This window comes from Cloeon dipterum, chromosome X (assembly GCF_949628265.1).
Source record: "Cloeon dipterum chromosome X, ieCloDipt1.1, whole genome shotgun sequence".
Lineage (NCBI taxonomy): Eukaryota > Metazoa > Arthropoda > Insecta > Ephemeroptera > Baetidae > Cloeon > Cloeon dipterum.
In genome coordinates this window covers 2643723-2660474 of record NC_088790.1, presented here as the reverse complement: position 1 = coordinate 2660474, position 16752 = coordinate 2643723, and the positions used below count along the sequence as shown (strand labels likewise).

The following is a 16752-nucleotide window of genomic DNA, read 5'->3' as shown; positions in this document are numbered from 1 at the left end:
ACCCAACAAGAAAATATTTTCACACAATGTAACAGTATCTTGTATAAATTGATTTCCAGTAAAAAGGGCGATTGATTCCACGCAATTTTAGTATCACAGAAGTAGCTTACAAGGGGGAGCACCTATTAATCCGAAAACATATTGATTTTTTCTTAAATTAAATTGCCATCAGGCTGAAAAAAAATTAATTAATGTCATAAATACGAGGGGATGGAGGAGGGATGAAATGGGGAGGTTGAAACCTATTTGGCTCTTCAGGGAGCATCAAGACGAGTTCATCGGTATGCAGTTTTTGCATTTCTGACCAGCAGAGGCCGAGATCTCGCGTTCTCAACTTCCGACCTGAAGCCAGGTTGTGACCATTGACCTGGAATGAAGGTATAGAGGCAAAGCAAAACGCACGTTGCTTTGGCGCTGTGAACCTTTTGGTCGCTACCGCGCAGGCGCCACGACTCTGACGTCACAGCTGCCACTGCGATGATTCGTGCTTGGCAGCTGAGAGGGAATGACGCATGCGCAGTAGCGACCAAATGGTACATTATTTGCGCCGCTGCTCGCACCTCACCATAAATTTTTGATCGGGAAAATTATTTCGATTCTCAGGACTCAGGACACACGGAAAAAATGTGGTTTCAGTGGGTATTTAAATGGAAAGGTAGGAAAATAATCACAATTTTCGGATTAACAGGTGCGCAAGTAGTCAAATACATCGTTTAAACGCCGGCCTCTAGTCATATGAGATCCAACGTGTTTAGCTCCGCTTTGACTCTCTTCCTGTTGCCAATTTTCTCGGCGAGAAGGGGCAGTGCTTCCAAGCGGGCCGGCTTCCGGGAGATAAAGAGGTCAGGCGTACTGTCATGTGCTGCAATTTGCATCAAACATAAAAAATAAATGACTTTAGTAGCAGTTTGTTATCTCTTACCCCAGGCAACGTTGCTTCGGTTGAGCATTGGAGAGTTGTTATTTCCGGAAAGAGCAGCCATTTCCAGCGTGGGTCCGGCGCTGGAGCTGAGACTCGTCAGACTAGTCGCCAGCAACTGTCCGCCTCTTCTCGCCTCTGTGAATGAAACCAGCTCGCGGTTAACGACGAATCAACAAATATGAAGGCAATTGACCTCTCCATTGCTGCGCAATCCACTGCCTTCCAGTGTTTTCTTCTTGGGCCTTAATCAGCAGCTCTGTCGCTCGCTTCGGCTTGAAGTAGTTGGCCGCCAAGTTTTCTTGAGCACCTTTCTCCAGTTTCTGATGAAATAAAATTTAAGATAGTTATGCAACTGGCTTGACGTCCTAGTCGTGCAGGTTGCATACACAACGAAATGCAGGGGCTCATTGCAAAACATTTTATTTAGACGCGAGGTTAAAGAAAATCAATGAAATTTACGCCGGAAATACCAGTTTTTACTAGTAAAAGTTTTTTACGGGTTTTTGGGGAATTTTGAGAGCTCAGTATCTCATCTCCGCATGGCGCAATTTTGAAAATAACGTGTGATTCGGATTCCTCTCGTAGAGCCCGATCGATCTGACACCAAAATTGATGTCCTCAGTCAAGGTCAAAGGTCAATACTGTTAATTTTAGTTTCTAAATTAAACAGCGTGAACAATAAAAGAAATAGGCGTGTCAAAGATTGTCCAGAAAATTCATATCACGCATTACTTGTAAAAAAAAATAAAATCCAATTGCCTCAAAAAGTGAATTTTTACCTGTTTCAAGGTATCGCCGGCATTGACAGGTGGCTCAGGGGAGGATGGGGTGCTGGTGGAAGCGCCAAGCTTAGCAGGAGCGGTGTTGGACGGATTGAGCACGAGCATCGGTTGGACAACCTGCTTGGGCGGCGTGGTGGAGCCGGCGGGCGGGAGGCGCGTGCGGCCGATCGAGGTTTCGGGCAGGCGCCACTTCTGCAGGTCCTCCACCCACACGGCCTCTCCTTTGACGCGTTCGACGTCGCTGTAGTTGCACTCGGGTTTGACCAGCGGCGCCATTTTTGCCGTGATTTGCTGCAGGAGCTGCAGATTTCGGTCCTGCCGACGGATCGTTTCCAAATAGTCGGTGCGTTCGATCTCGAATTCGCGCTGCAGGTCTTTGATTTCGCGTTCGAAAGAGCGAATTTTGGCCCTTGCCTTGCGCAGGGCGTCGCTCTTGGCCGCCAACTCCTGCTCGATGTCGTCGTAGACCTGCAGGACGGCCGCTTCTTCGTCGTCTTTTTTGCTGAGCGCCGTGGCCAACGCTTTCAGCCGACGCTCTGACGCCTTCCGTTGGCGCTGCCGTTTTTCTTTCAGCGCCGTGTCGTGCGCCAGCTCCCCACCCACCATGTTCGACTGCAGGTCTCGCAATCTGTATTTAATTTCAATTGTTTTAACAAATATTCTTATGTTCATACTCAGAGTCGCAACGGAACGGAAACTCATTTAACATCGGAAAAGATAGGGACGTGAATCTGCGCAGGCCGAATGCGCATCATCCGCTAATCCACGCAACTCTTAATATAAGGGCTCTAATTATTTGTAGAGTGTGCTGCCAATTTTAACTGACTAAACATGACAAAAAGTACGGGGAAATTAATTTTTGAAACTTGCCTCTGAAGAACTGACTGCTGTAGCGTGCTCGACGACTGCTCCACTAACTCTGGAGAGGCCATTTTCACGTCTTCCTCTCCTTCGGTCTCTTGCGACCGGCCAACCTGGAATTTCCATTAAAAAATTGCTAAAATAAAATGTCATTCCACGCAGCTATACCTTATTTAGCTGAGTGAGCTGTGCGTAGGAAGACTTGAGCTCCTCCAGGTCCTGCTGGAGGCGCGCCTTGTTGCGCTGTTCCTCTTCGAATCTGGCGCGCAGGTCCTCAACCTCGGCGTGGCTGCCGACGTTGTTGTTCAGCGGCAACACCGACGACGACACACTGCCGCTGAGAAGCATTTTCAGCTGCTCGATTTCCGTCTGGTACTGCCGGATGACGGCGTCTTTCGGATCTTCGTTGATTCTCGGCTTGTTCTCGATGCTCTTTGCCCTGTGCGCGTAGCGCAGCGTGCTCAGGGTCTCGTCGTAGTTGTAGTCGGCCGGCGACAGACAAGCCACCATCAAGGTTTTCGTGTTGCCGCCCAGCGAGTCCTGCAGACAAATTTAGGTTTTTTCTTAATTTAATTTTTATCAAAAGGAAAATAACTGTTTTATTTTTGGTTAGTTTAGTCCTCTCGTCAAGCCCGATCAAATTAGCACCAAATTTGAGGTCATCGGTCAAGGTCAAGGTCACCAAAACTCATTTTCAAAAATTCCCGGGTGTTTTTTTGCAATTTTGAATTTTTTAAAAATCCGAAACGCCCCAAAAAATGGTCTTGGGGTGCGTGTGAAATTAATGTGAAAATTTCAAGGTGGTTTTTGGCTTCGTTTTTAAAATCGTTGCGTTTTTTGTTCTTTTTCATCGGGAATTTGAAATTTCACAATCCTGTTTAGCAATACAGAATAATTTAAAACATTTTTAAAAAGGGTAGATGCATTAGACGAAACATCTAGGGAGGAAAAAGATCTCCGGTTTCTTTAAAGCTTTTTATTCAAAAATTAAAAATTAAAAAAAGTAAAAAGTTGCGGTTTTTAAAAACACCAATCGCTTTAAATACGATTATCTCGTCTTCCGGAAGTGCAAATAAGAGAAATGAGAGCCAAAAAATGTTAAATTTCCCACCGCAATGATTTTTAAAGACATAAAATGCTCATTAATTATGTTCTTAATTTAATTTTATGCCAACGAAAGTTAAAAAACGCGGTAGAAATCCCGAGACGAGACAGTTAAAAATGCATTTTAAATTTTGAAAAATCTTGCCTGCAGCAGGCGGGTGAGTTTTGAATCTCTGTAGGGCACGTGTCTGGTGCGTCCGTCGACCAGGGCCGAGATGACGTTGCCGAGCGCGCTCAGGGACAGGTTGATCTTGGTGGCTTCCTTCAGTCTGTCGCCGGTGGCGCCGGTTTTGGCCTGCCGCTCGCTGCCGGCCAGGTCCACCAGGTTCAACTTTCCGCGACGCACGCCGCTGCTGCCGTCGCTCAGCACGTCCATGCGCTCCACGTTGACGCAGAAGATGCAGTGGCTGCGCGACGAGTCCGCGTTCATCAGGGTGGCCCCTACCGCCCGCAGCGCCCACCCCCGCTCCATCAAATCCACGCATTGGTTTTTGCTGTGCACAGGGTGACTCGAAAGGTCTAAATGAAAATTATAAAACTGGTTGATTTACGGTTTAAAAAATCAAAGTAATAAAAATAAAGATGATAATTAATTTTTTTCTAAATTTTAAGATAATTCTGACTCTAATATTAATTTGCATTCAATTTCTACAAATTTAAAAGACTTTTGCCTGGCGAAATGTAACGGGACAGAGGACAAACTTCGCAAACAAACTCACATACACACCAAAAATCTGTAATTTTTGCGTCATATCTTATCTTCCCGCGGTGCAATTTTAAAATTATGGTGTGCTTTGGATTCCTCTCACCAAGTCCGATCGAACTCACACAAAATTTGATGCCTAGGTCATAATCAAAGGTCACTACTGTAAATTTTGGTTTTCAATTAAAATTTATCGATTTTTTTTCATTTTTGTACCTCCAAATCTCGGGTTCTAACCATCAGATTTACAAAAACCAACCACCGTTACACTCGTCTCAACCTACCCTAAATAGCCAAAAGGTTTTGAGGGGGATCAACCCTAATCCCCCTTCAACCCCTTGAATTAAAGTAACGAGAAATATCGCGTTGATTCAGCAAACTTATTCACTAATCAAAACACTCTTAAATTAAAAAAATCTGCTTCAAATTTTTGCAATTCTGATGGTTAAAACCCGAGATTTGGAGGTGCAAAAAAGCCTAAAATTCGATTTTTCATGTTTTTTCGAGTTTGGAAGAGTCTCAAAAACAAAAGTAGACACCAATCTGTAATTTTCTAAAAATTTTACTCGTCATAAAACACATTTTTGAGCACATTTTTTTCCAAAATCCAGAGCTTAAAAAATTTGAATTAAAAAAAATTCACAGGAGTGACATTGACCTTGACCTAGGACATCGAATTCGGTATCAGTTTGACTGGGCACACACTTTATTTTTGAAATTACACCACGGGAAGATGAGATAAATACCGTAGAACTCGTAAAAATGAATATTTTATATTATTAATTTAAAAAAATATATTATATTTATTTAATTTCAATTAATATAGTCATTCAAAATAAAATTGTCTATTTACCATGCACATAGACGCCCTTTTCCGGATGTTCTCTAAGTTCCAGTCTATTTTTCTGATTGGCAGGATTGAGCAGGTCTCTGATTTCCTCGTTATGGATTTCTAAAAAGGAGGCAGTCAGCAGAAATTTGGCCTCGCTGACAGCAGCCGCCTCGAAAAGCTGCTCAAGGGCTCGGGGGATGATGCCGCGCTGGCTGGCCGGCTCCTTCGGCCCCTGCATCGTGAAACTCTTGCCGCAACCCGTCTGCCCGTACGCGAAAATCGTGCAGTTGTAGCCTTCAGGAACTCCCTGACACGCCATAAATGGAATTATTACTAGCAAAATCTTTTTCATTTTTTTAATCGATGTATTCTTTTGAAACAAATTAATTTTTGGACTACAAAATATTAGGTCAATCCGCAACAAAATCAGCAATTTATCGATTTTGGAAGGAAAAATCGGAAAATATTCCAAAAGCAACGAAAATTTCCGAGTATGAGTAATCTGATAATTTAAAATTTGAAGACAGTAAAAAATCACCTCTATCAACGGATAGGCCACTTCGTTGTAGACATTTTCCGTGGTGCTGGTCGCATCGTAGACGCCGTCGAACCTGAACGCTTTGTGCGGCGCGCTCGGCTCGTTGGGGTTGCTCAGATAACAGGTGCAGCAAACTGGATCCATATTCACCACGTTCTGGAACGATTATCAAATTACTTATTTTAAATATTCCAGTTGTTTTTCTGTCTCACTTTGCAGCCCATGTCGACTTCTTTGGCGTTCATCGGCCTGCACCGCACAACCACTTTCACCGTTTCGCCCATCTTTCCTGGAAAAATAAATTTTAAATTGGATGAAAAAAGAGAAAAAAAATTAAAACTTTTGGGAAAAATGGCTTCATCATTGTGAGTAGATTAAAAAATGTAGAGTTTTATTGAAATTTATTCATTTTTATCAATTATTTCTATTTGACCTTTGGCGATTCATTCCCTTTTCACATCAGGTCAGCCTGAAGGGCGGCTAATGAAGGGAGTATGTGTCCTTTGGACTGAGTGCGGTTGCCAGGCAACCAGCCGAGCACAACATTGTTGCTTATTAGAGACGTTTGCATGCGGCTGCGTAAGCTTGGTCATCAACGCCTGCCTGCTTTGCAGCCCGCCGCGCGTGTTTTCCCATACATATATAATATTTCCGACACGAATTCCGAACCCCACATGATTAGCCAGCATTAATTCAGGCCAAGTTCAGACAGAATGAGAAGAATTAACATTCTTCCACGAAATAATCACATGTTCTCTTCATTTTTGAAATTTCTTCAATGTTTTTTGCTTGATTTCGATTCATCTCGTCAGCGGTGTGAATTTCGAGGGAAAATCCCTAAATTGTGGTTTGACACCAAAGAGACAATTCAATCGATCAATAATTTTATTTAACATTATTTTCTTATACATACATACAACAGAAAATAATAGTTTGATTTTTGTGTGGGTCAGTCAAGCTCTTTGCTGGGATTTTTGCGCAAGGATGAAACACACATTTTCATTAAGGAACAAATTTATATTATGTATTTTATGTTATTTTATACGGTTCAACATGCACTCAATTGGTGGGGCAAGCTGCACTCGCCAGTGTTTTAAACTTACTTCTACATATTATCCCAGACACGCATTATTCATTCTTTTCCCAACAGCGCACTAACTGCTACCCACCACCCGGACACGACCGACTGAAATGTATTTCAGTGGGTGTGCTACTGATAAGATGGAAACTGCACTCACGGAGACAGTAATTAAAAATCCTGCCGTGCTTTTAGTTTCAGTGTGTGTAACCATAGATACAACAAACAAAACGACACACAAAAATGAGGAAACGTTTCAATTAATGTATAACAAAATTAGCTCTTTGCGCCAAATGGTTTTTTCATTTTTAGAAAAAAAGTAGCTAAAATAATTTTTGGAATAAAAAATAATTATAAAAAATATGGAAATCAATCGACTTTCGGAATAAATTTAGTTTTTCTATCAAAATACCCAAAATATCTGGAACAACTCTTCGTGGAAATTTTTAATCGTCAAAAATGACCCATTGATCGATTTGTATCTGTATTTTTAAAAAAATCAATTTTGACATTACTATTAGTCGATTTTAGCTGTATCAAATCGAATATTTTTTCTAATTTAACATATCAGGATATTGTACATAAATTTAATCTTTTCACAAAAACAAAATTCATCTTAAAAAGAAAAAAATGATACAAGTAAAACAGTGGAACACAGCGAGTAATTTGATTAACAGACTTACGAAAGCTATATATTGGAGTGAAATAATATAAATATTCCTGTCTTTCGTTATTGAGAATGCTGTGAGTTGAAAAGCATTTCAAATGAAAATAGTTTTGTGCTGCAAATTAAAAATTTAGAGTATTTTTAGTTGTTAAATTTGAAGAAATGTGTCAATTTTTTGAGGGAAAATGGCTACAAATACAATTTTTTATTTTAAATTGCAAAATTGTAAAAAAAAATCGATCAAACCTTTTAATTTGAATTTTTTTAAACAAACTTCTCGTAAAATAAAAAAAAATACAAAAGTAACATAATTTCCTTGCTAAATTTTGTCTGAATGGAAATTAAGACTGGGCCCAATTAATTTTGAACCAAAACGAGAACAAGTGCGCTCATCAGGTATAAAAAACTAATTTCTCGCATGAAAATAAAAAATCCGTTTTCTTAGATTTTGAAGCCGAACGCGTTACTCTTTAGAAAGCGCTTTTATTATCGATTATCGCACTAAAATTAATATCTATTCTGATAATCAAGCGGCCTAATTTCAAGAGTTTTATAATTACAAATAAAATGTGCGGACCGTGCGGCAGAGGGCCTTGACCTTGCTCCTTTCGCGTGACCGCAAGTAGCAGGGTGACCAAGCAACTTTTTTAGTTTCTGCTGCGCGAAAAGTTGTGTTTGAAACATGTTTCTACGAATGTTGTAAGGAAATTATTGTGAATCAATCGGATGTATTTGAATATTTGATAAGAAGAGCAGGCACGCGCGTGACTTGGTATATTATTGTTGTGAAAAGGCAAAATAATATAGCGGAGGAGCGGAAGAAGTGCAACTTTGTTGACCCTTTCTTGCCCATGAATATGTAATCGGACAAAGGGAAAGGAAATTAAATATTTATAGCGACATGTAATGCAATCGACCATTCGTGTTGAATTGAAACGTAGTCGTTGAAGGAAATTTGTAACTGCAGTTTCTCAGAAAAGTAATTTTTTGCACAAAAACCGAGTTACAACGAGACTTTTGGCTTCTCAGGGCGTTCCTGAACACTCTGATGGCATCCAAAAGGTTAAATTGGACATATTCTGGAATTTCTTGACTTGGCCATTCCAACGGTGTGCAGATCTTGCAATTTGAACCAATATACAGAGCCCGTCAGACGTCGTTAAAGTAGCCGCAAATGGGAATTTACCGAAATCGATCGCTCGAGGGCTACCCTGACGCCAGGTTTTAATTTATAACCTATTCTAATGGACTTGTCTGACCTCAGGGGTGATCCAGAGCAGTTGAAGAGGGTAAAAACCAACAAATTGTGCAATTTAAGTTTTTTCAAAATTTACCTGAACTCGAAAATACATTTTTTTCAACCTTTGACAGTCTGTATCTCAAAAACGGAAGGTTTAACCTTCCTGAAAATTTCCAAGCATGTTATAAACACTTGGGGCAACATTTTACTCCATAGTTAGAAAAATATTAAAGAGATCGTTTTAAAGATATTTAAAATTTAAGGATACTCTCCAAAATAACTAATTTTGTAAAATTCCAAAATGTTTAGTTTGAATTTGAGTGCTTTGGCCGTCTAAAAAGGCACCTTTTGGCACAGATTTTTATGTTCTAGCTTCATTAGAACTCGAAATAATCGCAATTTTGTAAGCTCCGAAATGCTGACTTTCCCAAATTCCTGATATTTTCATATTATTCATCAAACCGAGTGTTTTCGAAACATGTATAACACCCTAATCGAGTTTCCGATTTCCATTTCGCCTAACAGACTAAAATTAAAAAAAAATCGCAGTGGCGCATTGGTGCGATCGATGAAAGCAATCCTAAAAGTACCCTTTTTTCCTTCAAAGGGCGACGTCTCAAGTAATTTCACCAATATCCGTTATTTCGGCTTTGTTGCGGCAAGGTTAATACACCTTTTCACTTTTGCGCCGTGCTGTGTGATGTGTGAAGGTCTCTGCGCGCTCGAGGAGTGATAAATTATTGGCGAGCATTGACAATGCACACACAAGAGCAGCGAACAAAGACCCCGCCGCCGCCGCTGACGCGCCACAACATTCCGCTATGCTCGCGACAAATCAATAAATAACTTTTAAAGTGGATGGGAACTGACACATCCTGAAATATGATTTTCCTCTTTACAAATTTCTTAAAATTCATGGGAAAAATCGGATTCTAAATTAATCAAGCACTGGCTACCTACTGTAAAATCACGATTTATTACAAAATTTCGGGATTTTCCCTAAAAATTCAACCACTGTTGGAAAGATCTCGATCAGAGAGATTGAAATATAGCAAAAAACATTGATAAACAGTTGAACATGGTCAAATTCCTTAAATTTTCCCTCTTGTTAAAGCAAATTTAATATAAAGGACAGCTTTACATAGCTAAAAATACAAAATTGTTTTTTTCTCTGTAAATGGATTTAAAAATTTAATCTGCACCAATTGTTGGAACTATTCAAATCATGAAAAAAATAATTTTAACAAAGCTCAAATTTAATGCAATTTTTATCAGAGTCAAATAGTATAACTTGCATTTAAAACACTCCAATTAAGAATTTAAGTTTCTCACCTGCGAAATATTCCTTTCAATGGCGATGAAATCCAAATAATGGGAACATATCTGTCAGCCTAGATATTTCTTTCTCTCGGAAAATTAGAGCGACAAATAAAGTGTTACGCTGCACGCACTGACCGCATGACTGAAATAAATCCACCCTTGGTCAAGCGGCGGTCGCGGCTCTGCTTCGCGCTGCATTCAATATCGAGTGGGCGGCCGCACCGAGTGTGCGCCGGGGGTGAACTAGTCGCCACTGCGTAAAGAAACTCCATCAACATTTATTAATGTAATCAATTTAACACAGAGCTCAGGAGAACATCCTGTGAATAATCAGTAAAATTTTTCCAACCGTTGGAAGCAATGGCCGAATTTTTTTAAAAAAATGTTTTTTTTTTTTTGGGAAAACACACGTCCACAAATTTCTTTCTTAGCAGAAACCGCTGGAGAAGGGCGTAACTCGCGGGTATTCTGAAATGTGGGCGTGGTTAAGTTAAGTTAAGTTATATTTATTTGTTTATAAACAACGGTACAAAATTGAAGCTCCTTCAATCCTGCCCGCATATTTACAAATTTAGTCACACAAAAAATAATTGAAAAACATCAATGAAGACCACCATAGTGTATACATTTTTAATTGTCTGTGTCGCTAGCAAAGTATGTATGTTTCGCTACATAGTAGACCTGTACTCAAGAAACTCATCATTAGAATAAAATTCTCAAGAAAAATTCGAAAAATTAACTAAAAAGGGCGTAGCGAGAGTATCTCAAAGCGCGGGAAAATCAGAAAGATGTTATTATATTAATGATATTACCGAGAACTTGCAAGATATTGGAGACAGAGGTGTGGTCCCGGATTTTTAAAAAAGAAGGTTGATTTTTAGCAAAAATCCTAATTAAACTATTGATGTTACTATTTTTTATTGTATTTTTAACGAATTGAACCATAACAAAAATATTATGACTTATTTACCAGTAAGAATGCATGATGAAATAAATAAGCAATATTATTGTGTATTGTTTTTCCATTAAATCATTTTATTTTGCTTTTCTTTTCTGCTTTTTATGTCCAAGTTGCTTTGTGGCGCTTCACATTCACATTTGTAAACGGTTAGAAAAAAGTTATTCCGTCTTTAATATCCCGTCACGCAAGTTTCAAAACAAGCTGCAATATCAAACAAATTCGAATATTTCGCGCTGTCCGGCACTCGCTGCGCTGCGTCCTTTAAATTCTCGAAAGGTGGGCGTGCCAGTCGGCAACCCATTACAGTTATCTGCAGTCGGATCAGTTTCTCAGCGATTTTCCTTCACGTTTGGCCTCAAAATCATTGAGACGTAGTCAAAATGAAGAAAACTCGCTGCTAATTCGACCGGCGCGGCTTTCTCGCTCAGGTTCGGCGCGGTTCGATGACCTTTTAATCGGAGAATCGCACAAGACATCAGTCTCGAGACGTCCTGCCTCCTTACGAAAAGGAATACATAGATACAAATGATGACCAGTATGGAGCCGAGGGTGAGCCACCCCCGAAACACAAACCCCATCCGGCAGTCGTGCCAGCACTGCTTTTTGCTGGTCAAATGGATACCGGTGGTGTTCATCATGTCCATCATTGCCTGGTCCTATTACGCCTATGTCTACGAGCTCTGCATCCGTGAGTCACCTTTTATTGTACAATATAATGTAATTGTTATCTTTACTAATTTTTATCTCCGTTTTTCAGTCACTGTCAACTCTGTCTTAGATCAGAGTAAGTTGATTTAGTTTATGATTGTATTCATAACATCTGTGGTTTTTATTTCTCGACACGTAACCCTGATTATTTTCATTTTCTAGTTATATATTTGGCGGGGTACCATCTAATTTTTGTGATATTCATGTGGTCCTACATAAAAACCATCTTCACGGATGTTGGAGGGGTTCCTCCTGAGGTAAGTTGCTTCAGAAATCAATTTTCATCAAAATTTTCTCATTTTATTATTTGATATTTGCTTACAAACAAAAATAAATACATAATACTTTTGTAAATTTTCAGTTCAAACTACCACAATCACTGTACGATAGACTGAATGAAGCTGATTCTGAGGGCACCACTCGTCAGCTGCTGGACAGCTTTGCTCGAAATTTGCCTGTCAGTAATACAACTATGAATGGAGGTGAGAATAGTTTTTCAACAAATTGAAAACCACTTGTTTTTATTATTTATTTTGAAGGTTTTGAGTATTTGGCAACCCTGTTGGTTTAAAAACAGGAAAACAGCTGCAAAACAAATGTTCGGTAGTTAAAAAATACGGAAATCAACGATTAAATTTAAGAAAACCCACTATTTGATATGCAACCACACTAACCTCAGCAACTGCTGAAAGACGGCAAAATTAGTAGGAATTTTGAAAAGGGAGCGTGGCACCCTAACAAATTAAAAAAGCATGAAAAAGTTGAAAATCGCATTGGAACTCGCAGAAATTTTAAAATAGGGGCGTGGTTAACCGGGTAATTATTAAATGAAGGCGTGGCACAGTTTGTAAATCGTGTAATACTACAGAGAGAACGTGGAAATTTTGAAAAAGGGGCGAGGTTCCCAAGAAATTTGCTTGAAGAAGGCTTGGTACTTGTCGCGAAGCGCGGGAAAATCGCAATTTTCATCAGTTTTACATTTTGAAACAGGGGCGTGGTTTAAAAATTAGGCGTCACTAAGCGCGGGAAAATGTGGGCGTGGTTCCTAAGAATTAATATAATAAAGGAGGCGTTTTTTGGGTGCGTATGAGCGAGAATATCACGAAATTTGACGGTTTTATACTGAGAATTCTCAGAGATTTTGAAAAGGAGGCGTAGTTTACCGCAATTCTTTGTAAAATTATTTCGAAAAAGGCGTGGCATGCGGGCCACACAGCGCATGAAAATCATAATTTGACGTTTTTATCGATTAACCGATAGAGTTTTTTTTTAGATAAAGGGCGTGGTTCCCGGGCAATTTTTTAAGAAGGCGTGGAATTTTTTGCAAATAAAGCGCGGGAACGTAGGAAAATCATGAAATCTGACATTTTTACCAATAAATTTCAGGAATTTTCAAATGGAAGTGGAAAAAAGACGTAGCCAAGGCGGAAAAATTGAAATTTAGACCATTTTAGCTTCTCTAGCAACGTGTGTTTGACATGAAGACTTATGTTACGGTTAAATAACCATTCTTTTCCGTGCTGTGGAAAAAACTAGACTGAAAATTAAACGTTTTTATTTGTTTTAAAACTGTTTAAAATTTTGCAGCTGCACGGTATTGTGAGAAGTGCTACCACGTGAAGCCAGACCGTACGCACCACTGCAGTGTGTGTCGAAAGTGCGTGCCGAAAATGGACCACCACTGTCCCTGGGTCAACAATTGCGTGGCCTTTAAAAACTACAAGTTCTTCGTGCTGTTTCTGGGCTACGGCCTCATCTATTGCATTTTTATCAGCTTGACCAGCCTGCAATATTTCGTCGCGTTTTGGAAGGTGACTTGAGAGCCCGTTTATCAAAATCCTTTTTTTTAGTCCCCAAATGATTAACATTAACACACTCGAGTGACAGTTCACATCGCAGGGCCACCTAGAGGGCATGGGCAAGTTCCACATATTGTTCCTCTTTTTCGTCGCGGTCATGTTCGCCATATCCTTGGGCTCTCTCTTTTCGTATCACTGCTACTTGATCACGAAAAACAGATCAACGCTAGGTGATGCATTTATTTATTTTATAAGTTTCTTTCAATACGTAGATTATTTTTTTCCCTGTAGAGTCGTTCAGGGCGCCAATTTTTCACTCCGGGCCTGACAAGGACGGCTTCAGCCTCGGCAGGTATAACAACTTTCAGGAGGTTTTCGGGGACAACAAAGCTCTCTGGTTTCTTCCAATTTTTACTAGGTGAGTGAAATGGGTTCGTTTTAAACGCCTCAAACGTGTTCACCTCTCGTGATTTCATTGTTTTCGAGTTACGGACTGGACCAAAAGTTTAGAAATTGAATCATTTTACATTTTTGAATAAAGTTACATTTTAAATTTTAAAATTAATCTCGTTAAATTTCATCAAATAATCCGAAAATATTGTTATTAATTAAAACAAAATTTCGGCTTTCTATTTGTAACTCTCGGCAATATTCAATTTCGTGAAGGTCTGCACGTTTGAGGAAAAACTACTTTCCCTTTGTCATCCAAGTTTACATTTTTCTTCTCTTTGGAGACTGGTTGTAAAATGCTCTACGGAAAATGGACTAGAAATCGTTGTCCAGCCATTTATTTTTATCTTATATACACATTATTCCTCCTTTTGTCAAATCATTCACCACTGTTCTAGTATGGGGGATGGCCTGAAATTCCCAATAAGATCTATGACCTGTTATGAAGCCATGGGCAATACCCAGCAAAGGTTAGAAACTCGTTTTTGCATGTGTCGCCGATTGGTTTTGCATGTTGTGTCTGTTCTAACACCTACTCTCGTTTTCGTTTCGACTAACCCCAGTGACAGTCCGGATTTGTCCATTTTCTAACCTCGCATTTTAGATTCAGCTAAAGAGAGAAAGTGTAAAGTTGTGCGTTTTGTGCCGCGGGTGTAACTGTAAAATAAATGTCGCAAATCCCCGAATTTGCAGTCTCGGGGATGGTGTAACGTTTCCTCAACGCTGCCTTGATGAGGATTCGCAGCAACTGTTAGCTTCTAACCAAAGGTGGTCGGACACAGAGTCTCCTCCACCTGAAAGACATCAGGTCACAGGTAATATGATCTCTTAGCAGGGCAACCTGGGGTTCATTCTGCTCTAACATGGTTTTTTTATTGAAAATGTGCAAAAAGGATTACAATAAAAAAATCTAGGGAAAATTTTACATTCTTAGATTCGCAACGCGCAGGTATGGCGTCGCTTGGGGTGCGGGAAATTAAAATGGGGTATTAGAGCGATTTTTTGACAAAATTTTGCTTAAATGTGCTCTGCACTGATTTGAAGAGGCAATTGGGTCGGAAAAACACTGAAACAGAGCGCATAAAAGACCCTGAAATTCCCATTTTTCGACGCCATCTTGGATTTTTCTCTCAAAATATTGAATTTCTCTTATATTAATTATCTCTGAGGAATATCACATTTGAAGTCCTTTTTTAATGTCCGAAACTCAAAAACAAATAATTTGAGGCGCCTGAAACCACATAAAAAATATGTATATATATTTTAAATTAAATGAAAACTACATTTTCTTCAGCTGCCATATTTTTTAATTTTTATTTCATGTGAAGAGAATAAAAATAACCAATTTAAAAAAATTAAGCAAAACCCCATAAATTAAATTTCGAATATTGCCAGATTAAAATTAAATTTAACAATTTTATAAGTTCACAAAAAATTCCATGTCAGTGCAGAATAAATTCGCCTGGGATTGCCTTGTAAGATGATTAGAAATAAACTGAAGAAATTTTGACCATGCGTCTTCTTCGGTTTGAACAGTTCTTATTGAGGATGACAGTGATTAAGTAAGCCTTTTTCACTCTTGAGCTGAGCTATTGCTTCTATCAGTAGTGGCGTACAGGACAAAAAAAAACACAATTTAGATTTTGCGGAACTTTCTCTTGCTTTCTTTGCTTTACACTCATTTCTCTGTTCCTATATCTCTTATTATAAATTGATTTTCTTCTTCAGCAGAACTGGATGTGAGAATACTGTAATAGAAATGCCACAGCCGTGCGTGTGATCTCTAAAAGCTGCGCTTCTACCCTTGCAAATCATCTGTAGGAAGACTTGAAAACTAGGAAACAAATGGTCGAAAATATACTTAACAAAAGAGAACTCTGTTGACTTCAGAAACACAAACTCAAGGCTCAAGCACCTCTACGAGATCTTGATTTTTTATAAAATATACATACATGATAATATATATATTCTTTTTACTTGGTCTGAATGTCCATGCGAAACCAAAAATCAACACACCCTTTAAATGTGAATTAAAATACATATTTACATTTTGTGTTTAACGAAATGTGAAAATTGAAGGCAGGAATTATTAGTCAATGGTGATTTCGTTGTTGCTTAACAATTTTCACATTCCAACTTTGGAACCTATTTTTTAAATATGTATATAGTATTTAAGTGAATCAAAATCTTTTTACAGCACAAAAATAACACCCGCTTGTTCTAGTATTGACTGTCATCGAGTCATCAAATTTTTTTATTTATTCAAAATCGAATTTTTGATTTATAAGAGAATACTCTTTCATATCAACTAATTTCATTATTGATATAAATTGTATAGTATTTTAGAAGCCCCCAAGTCACAATGCATTTGATTGTAAGAATAAATAATATGTGAAATCCGTCATAGAAGAATAAACTCATAAAAGCGATTCGTGTAAATAAAATAAATTGAAAAAAGCGTTTTTGATTTTGTCAAATTATCGTGTTTTTAATAAATCGACTAACTTAACCCTGAAAATTACTAAAAATTTGGAAAAAAACCGGCGACATTGCGGAAGAATCGTTTGCTAATTAAGAACGGAAGAGCGGAAAATAAAAATCTAATTGAAAAAGTTATAAATATGGAGGACTGCACTGCACTTCTCGGTGGGATTTTTGATTCTTCTCATCATACCAAGAACGAGAAGCGTAAATTGAGCGGATTAAAATGATCAAATGAGTGATTTTTAAAGATTCTCTCTGACAAATCTGTGGTGGGGGAGACGGCCCTTGTCTGTCACAAAAGGA

The 16752-nt window shown here is 38.8% G+C and overlaps 2 protein-coding genes across 13 annotated transcripts; one reads left to right on the top strand and one right to left on the bottom strand.

Moving 5' to 3' along the window:
• Positions 1-41: 41 nt before the first annotated feature.
• Kif3C (Kinesin family member 3C) lies at positions 42-10287 on the bottom strand. Its single transcript, XM_065495914.1, has 11 exons — positions 10060-10287; positions 5955-6031; positions 5743-5898; positions 5226-5511; positions 3815-4188; positions 2734-3105; positions 2575-2678; positions 1702-2332; positions 1116-1242; positions 923-1057; positions 42-862 (listed from the first exon to the last, which is right to left on the bottom strand). Exons 2-11 carry the CDS (start codon positions 6024-6026, stop codon positions 732-734), a joined length of 2388 nt encoding a protein of 795 aa, XP_065351986.1. The 5' UTR covers positions 6027-6031; positions 10060-10287; the 3' UTR covers positions 42-731.
• A 988-nt stretch (positions 10288-11275) lies between these two features.
• Positions 11276-16442, top strand: LOC135947216 (palmitoyltransferase ZDHHC20-B). Of its 12 annotated transcripts, none has more exons than XM_065495896.1 (11): positions 11276-11696; positions 11766-11792; positions 11879-11973; positions 12078-12198; positions 13304-13527; positions 13604-13745; positions 13807-13933; positions 14364-14435; positions 14659-14780; positions 15502-15527; positions 15697-16442. In XM_065495896.1, the coding sequence occupies exons 1-10, from the start codon at positions 11534-11536 to the stop codon at positions 15525-15527; spliced, it is 1119 nt and encodes a 372-aa protein (XP_065351968.1). In that variant the 5' UTR covers positions 11276-11533; the 3' UTR covers positions 15697-16442. The 12 variants fall into 12 exon arrangements, with proteins under 12 accessions (XP_065351968.1, XP_065351967.1, XP_065351970.1 ...); XM_065495895.1 differs by having other exon boundaries at positions 15694-16442; XM_065495898.1 differs by lacking the exon at positions 15502-15527 and having other exon boundaries at positions 13616-13745; positions 15694-16442.
• The last annotated feature ends 310 nt before the right edge of the window (positions 16443-16752 follow it).